Here is a 6,337-nt window from a genome sequence, read left to right as displayed (position 1 = left end):
TTAAGGAGGAACTTTAGGCAGACAGTTAAAAATCATTTGGTTTATGATCTGCTGCTTATGAGCACTTCTATGTGATGAAAGCCCTTGGAGTCCAGTGAAAGCATTAGGAGCTCACAGCAAACTCCCTTGTTCCTCCCAGCAGCCTTCTGTTGGACCAGGAAGTCTAGTACCTGCTGGATGCTTGAGGTAAATAATAAGCAGACAAATCATCTTAAAATCTTCTTCAAGGGCTTCTTTCTCTATCGTAAAAACCCACACAAGCAGAAGATTAATTATTCTATTCTTTGCAGGCCACCTTTAGCTACCGGTAGCACTTATGAGAAATGAGGCTCAATTATCCAAGTAATATTCTCTCCCACATTGCATAGTCATGTGGGAGATGGAAAAGGTGCTTGGTATCTAGCGTTACCCATCTGCTCTTTACCTCATTAGCGGGGCCTGATGAATGGTTCCACTGTAGTGTGACTCGGGCGCTGACAGCGGCAGGAGCCCCAGCCCAGGCAGGCTGGGTAGGTGGGCAGTGCTCTTGCCTGTGTGAGTGATGTCTCCTGTGAAGTGCCGGCAGAACCAGAGTACCTACATCCACATCTCCATGGCACTTAACCTGTTCAGGCAAGGTTTTGGAGCCTGGCTGTAATCGGGCTGCTCGGATGCGATGGACTGCAGTCAAGGATGTTTTATCCTGCTCTCTTTGCCCGTCTCTCTGTGTGCTAACAGCCATGCCTGTCCCTAAATTTCTCTCTGCTGAGATCTGGCTGGCAGCAGGTAAAGATGTGTTCTTCGCAGTGCAACACCGAGGTGTTTGTCTGCTTAAAGTTCCTCTAGGAACCACCGGTTTGGGGTGCAGGAGTGCAGTTTAGACAACTTTGTGCACACACCTGTTTGCCAGATTTGCAACAGGGAGATCTGGACCTCAGTCGTGCAGGGAGGCAGATGTGAGGGCTGTAACTGCTCCTCTGCCCTTTCCTGCCCAGGTCCAGCCCTGTTTTGAGAGTTGAATGGCCTACTAGAGTCTGAAATCTCTCTGAGGTGCAGCAGCCAGGTGGGGAGATGTCTGCTATATCATGTGTTGTGCCTCTCACTCGGTGATAACGCTGCTCTGCACCCCTGGGGTGAGTCTCCTCTTTCACCTTAAGGAAGTGTTTTCTTTGTGAGACTCCCAGGCAGAGCCCTTCCCCAGCGAGCCAAAATTCAGGAGCGCTTAATGTCTTGAGGACAACTGCCAGGATTTTCCCCTGTTAGAGACTCCTGTGCTGAGCTGTGCTGCCATGCTTGCCTGTTTGGTATCTGTGACCTCGCGAACTTTCACTGCAGCTGGAGTTGTCATGTTACACAAAACCATTGATCTGTCTAGTACAACTATTGTTGGAAACTTTTTTTTTTTTGCAGTTAACTGGTACGCTGACTGTAACCAAACTGCTTGAGGATAGAGCTCAATATTCTCAGTTGGCACCTCAGCAAGGCTTAGCAGAATGCTGCATTGTGGAACTGGACATTGTGTGTAACCTCCTCTGGCTGCTTTTTTTTATGAAACACTTTAAGTTTACAAATTAAGTATCTCCCTCATTTTCTGTTATGAGATGTACACATCAGGAGAAGTGGGAATTTGGGAGAGAAATGGAGTTGCAAAGGCAGTATAGCATCGGGTTTGGTGTCCTAATGCTGACTTTTACTATGTCTGATATTGTGAACTGTTTCTAGGAAATGAGTCTGTTTGTATAGATAAACAAACCCATGTTCTAACCAGGAGAGCTTTTCTGGCTTAGTGACTCCCTCGCAGTGACTGGCCGATACATGGTGGGGTAGTGGGATTCTGTGACCTCCCCGCCTGGTCAGGCCATTGACTTGCTATTTGTCTTTGTTCAGCCATTGTTTAACACATCAAGTGATTGATTATCTCACTTGTTTCTACCTCAGGCACCAAGTTGTTGGCTAGCTGTGTGTGCTAACATTGATGTCTGTTTCAGCTGGGAAGGGGTATCCCTGCAGCACATGTAACATAGTACTGAACTCCATAGAGCAGTACCAAGCTCACATCAGTGGCTTCAAACACAAGAATCAGTAAGTAACATTCTTGTCTAAGTGTGTTTCCAGCCTCGCTGCTCAAATCAATGGCTTAAATATAACTTAAAATGTAGTTTTGAATGCGTACTTCCAGCTGACTTGCAAGTGGAACGACAGGGTTTGTGCAAGCTTGCTCTGTTTGTCCTGAAGCCGACACACTTCGGCAGCTCCCTCTGCAGACAGCTCTGGGATGCTGCTGAAGTAGAAGTGCCCTGCAGTTGCTTTTGGTTCTTGATGGTTCAGCTCAATGCCTAACACCCATTAAACACCGTTTCTCTAACAACTGAGATTTTAATTTAATTAAAGACTGGCTCAGTGGAGATCTGCTTGCCATTCTAATCTCTCTTGGGGTTGCTTGTCTTAAAATTTGAACTGTAGTCAGCACACTCCAGAAACCTAGACTATATTCCTGAACTCGCTCTAACAGCTGGTGAGTTAAGTAATGGCATCCCCTGCATATATTACTAATCTAAAAAATTTAGGCTGCCAGATGATTAATAGCAAAAATAATTGTTCTGGACACTGTCAAAGTTCAGATCTCTAATTTCAAAGCCTTTGCTAAAGGAGGATCAGTAATGAGCCTGGGTTGGTTAGAGAGCTTCCTACAAGAGAGAGGTATTAGGAAACCCTACCTGAAGTGAGGACAGACTCCTAGCCAAATTTGCCAGAGAGGGCAGGAGGAAAACTGGGATCTCTTGTTGCCTGTCTGTGGAATAACAGCCCCATGATCCCTTGGCTCTCTGGAGTACTTGATTGGAAGACACATGCTCCATCTGTCATCCCAGGAAAGTTTCGGCTCTTGAACGGCGCAACCGGATCAGTGAATAGCAAGCATCCCGTTCTAGATAGATAACACTGAGGATGTTCCCAACACACGCGCATAAATGTTCCCTTTAAGGACATGGATGTTGTCCGAGCTTTTGCAACCACGCAACTCCCTTTCAGAAAGCTGCTTCTGGATTCAGCCGTTCAGTCCTGTTCCAGGCCAGCTTCTGCAGTCTGAAGAGAGCCAGGATACTTGCTTTGTAATGGAAGCTCTTTAACAGTCCTTGAGCTGTGCGATAGCTAGTTCTACCGTGCTAAAGGTGTCTGTTTACACACACGCACGGAGGGCAAGGATGCACTTGGAAGCTTTTCTGGCAAGTTGTTGACTTGGCTACAGTAGGCTGTTGCTCTGCTGACAGCCATGCCTGCTGAGCAGTGATTGCAGCTGGCAGATTTCAGAGCACTTCTGACTTTTTTTTCCCTTCTCTTCCTCTCGCTCCCTTCGATGTCCAGGATGCCAGGAGCAGTGCCGGTTGTTGGACCGTTCCCGCCACAGCAGTATGTCCGGGAAGAGTCAACTGCCCCAGGAGGCTACAGTTATTTCAGCCAAGACTTCTAGAGCAAGTTGCAGCACTGTTCTTGGAGTTGTTGGTGGCCCAAGAACGCACGTCCTTTGCCAGCCCACAATGGTTTCATTATCCCTCTGGATAAGCAAAGCCCTGCCCTCCTGTACGCACCCGTTGAGCAGAACGGGGACTGAATCTGTCAGAAAAAGGATCCAGCTGGAAGAGACTTGCTAGACAGCAAATACTTCACTCCCTTAGAGTAGTTTTCATTGTGTAATTGCTTCCTGTGAAGGTGGGTGCGGTGTGAGAGGAAGTGTGTATCTGGTATAAGGAGGGTTTGGCAACAGGCTGGTAGTGGCCACCTCCTCCCTCACCAGAGCAAATAACGGATTCCTGCACCTGGAGGGCCAGCATCCCATGCTCAGAGGTGGCTTTTGCTGGAGGAGAACTCCTAGACCGTAGCGAGCAGTGCTTACGCAGCGTGGATGGGACACTATGCCGGTTGCCTGGCTTTGTACAGGTCTAAAATAGGCAATAACCAGCGTGGCATCTCTTTCCATGCCTCCTCCGGTCAGGTTTGTGTGCAGAATTTCATGAGCCACTGATTGTCATAGGAGCCTTTCGCAGTACCGCAGCCGTTGGTTCTGGAGCTGGGTTGTTTGGGTCTGTCTAACAAGTAGTTACAACTTCTGGTGTGCAAACTGCTGCTGGTGGGAGTGGAGGGCTGCGAGAGGGGTTCGAGCTCCTGGCTCTCCTCAGCCCGCTGCTCTGAGGATTTCCGTGTGGAAGGAAGTAACCGTTCAGCCTGGTTTCCTATGGAAACAGGTGTACGTGATCATTCACCGTGTGTGTCTTTACCCCCTGTGACTTAAACCAATCTCAGCCAAACTTGGCAGTGGTGGAGATCTCCAAGATCTGAATGCAATCAGCGGAGGAAGGTAGAGCAGGGTAGAGCAAGGTAAGTTCATCTCTAATTCTGTCTGGGCCTGCATGGAAGTGCAGCATTTTCTCTACTGCCACCAAAATACCCTGGGGAAGGAGGGTTTTAAGGGAAAAGAGAGCAGATAAATCTAGATGCAGCAGAAAACTAGTATAAATTGGTCAAATAGTTAGCTGACTAAAAAGCTACAAATCCTTTGGAAACCTGCCTTTGTTAGTCCATTAGACACTACTTGCCCAACCCCTCTCTTCAAAGTTCTTACACATTTGTACCATCCTGGAAAAGGGATGTTCTATATTTCAAACCCAGAAACTAAGACTGATGGTCTCTTCATGGTGCTAATGTACTAGATCTGTTAGAAAAGGCCCCGGAAGGAAGGGCGGGCGTCTGACACTGCTGTGCGTTTTGGATGAGTTCTTTAGATGTTTTGCCCTAAGCTAAGGCATTGCCTGTTCTCTGCTAGCCCACCACAAGAGCCATGTGCGTTGGGCTGGCCTCATGTTCAGTGCCAGTGCTCCAAGTCAGGTTCCCCGCGGCTTACTCCCAGCATCAGTGCCTCCATGGAGCTGAGACTTTGCTAGTCCGTGGCAAACGTCCTGCTGGTTTTCTTCCGCGGAGCAGGATGTGGATGTGGCACCTCCGAGGACTTCCCTGGTTGGTGGGGCTTCGTGAGGCTGGCAGGAGCATGGGTGACAGCCGCGGGCACACCACGCTGCCAGGGTGGGCTAAGCCAAGCTGCTGCCTCCCGTTGCGTGGCCCTGGCAGCTGCTGGAGGGCGGTCTGGGGCCCCTGACTCCCAGCGTTGTGTGCCAGGGGAGCAGCTGATGCCTCTGCGGGGCTGAGAGCTGAGCTGTAGAGGCACTTCCAAAATCTGATGTGTGCTCTGGTCACGTTAAGCAAGGCGAGAGAGAGCTGGTTGCTAATCTCAGTGCTTGGAGTGAGTACCTTCCCTTCCCCACTCCAGGCTGTGCATGAGCTTTGTTTTCCTTCACCCTGCACGGAATCTGCCATCTCCCCTTAGGACAGGCTCCCGCTGGTCTGGGTTCGCCTTCCTAATGTTTTCCAGTCTTGCTCCACTGCTGAGGTCTGACCTTAGTCTCCTGCTACAGAGGGAGTCCATTTAAACCTTACGAGCTGATCAATGAGCAGAAAGTTGCGATGAACTGAAGGAAGCGTTGTAGCCCTGGATGGCCTCCAACTCCAATCTCTGCTGCTTAGCTCTCGTCCCGCTGTACCAGGGCAGGTGCCCGCTAGATGTGCTATGCATCGACACCAAGAGGGATCCATTTCCAGCACTGCCCAGTCCGGTGTGTCACTCCCGTCTGTGTACTGACAGTTTTGCCTTCCCCTGTACACAGTGTTTATGTATCTGCTGTTTCCCTAAGGTGAAGCTCTCCAAATAGAGTGTTTATTACTACTTTTGGGTGCTGTCTGTCGGCTAGAGCCCTTCCTGGGATTTTGCCATACTTCAAAGCAAAGAACAGGATGCAGACACCTTTGAAATATTTGGGAGGGGCGGGAGGTTTGTGTTCCCATCTGCCCTCCTCGAGGCCCTGCCGTCATCCCGCGGCACCCTGAGGTCCAGACAAAGCCGGTAAGTGCCTTCCTCTATGCCGCTCTGGCAAGTCAGCGAGGCCTTGGGCACACCGCAGTCACCAAGGGGAAGACGGGACAGTCTGGGCTGGGAGACTGCTGGCACTTCTGCAAACCGTTGTGCAGCTTGTGCCGAAAACATCCGTGACTGCCGCAGGATGCTGGGCTGTTCCCTGGCACTGCCGTGGCAGCACAGGAGCAGCGTGATGGCAAGCGTGCTCTGCTGCTGTCCGAGGGCAGCTCGCTCGCTGGGGCGGGCTCGGGTGCCCGGGACCAGCTGTCCCGCTCTGCGGGCAGGGCTGTGGCAGAGTGCAGGGGACCAGCATTCCCCAGGAGCAGTGCAGGGCCTTGTGCTGGCACCGAAGGCGGCACTGCCGTCGGCTCTGTGGGTAGTGCTGGGGGGGATGGG

The 6,337-nt window shown here is 50.5% G+C and overlaps 1 protein-coding gene across 1 annotated transcript in view; it reads left to right on the top strand.

Moving 5' to 3' along the window:
- Positions 1-3,657, top strand: part of ZNF346 (zinc finger protein 346) — a gene marked incomplete at its 5' end in the record, with an annotated part of 7,556 nt that extends 3,899 nt beyond the window's left edge. Inside the window, 2 exons of the mRNA XM_009326227.1 lie at positions 1,968-2,061; positions 3,343-3,657. Coding sequence (XP_009324502.1) covers positions 1,968-2,061; positions 3,343-3,448 — 200 coding nt within the window. The remainder of the gene's footprint in view (positions 1-1,967; positions 2,062-3,342) is intronic.
- Positions 3,658-6,337: the final 2,680 nt, after the last annotated feature.

The sequence above is a fragment of the Pygoscelis adeliae genome, unplaced genomic scaffold (assembly GCF_000699105.1).
Source record: "Pygoscelis adeliae isolate BGI_AS28 unplaced genomic scaffold, ASM69910v1 Scaffold766, whole genome shotgun sequence".
Taxonomy (NCBI): domain Eukaryota; kingdom Metazoa; phylum Chordata; class Aves; order Sphenisciformes; family Spheniscidae; genus Pygoscelis; species Pygoscelis adeliae.
Note: the sequence above shows the minus strand (reverse complement) of the source record. Positions and strands in the feature narration are given on the sequence as shown.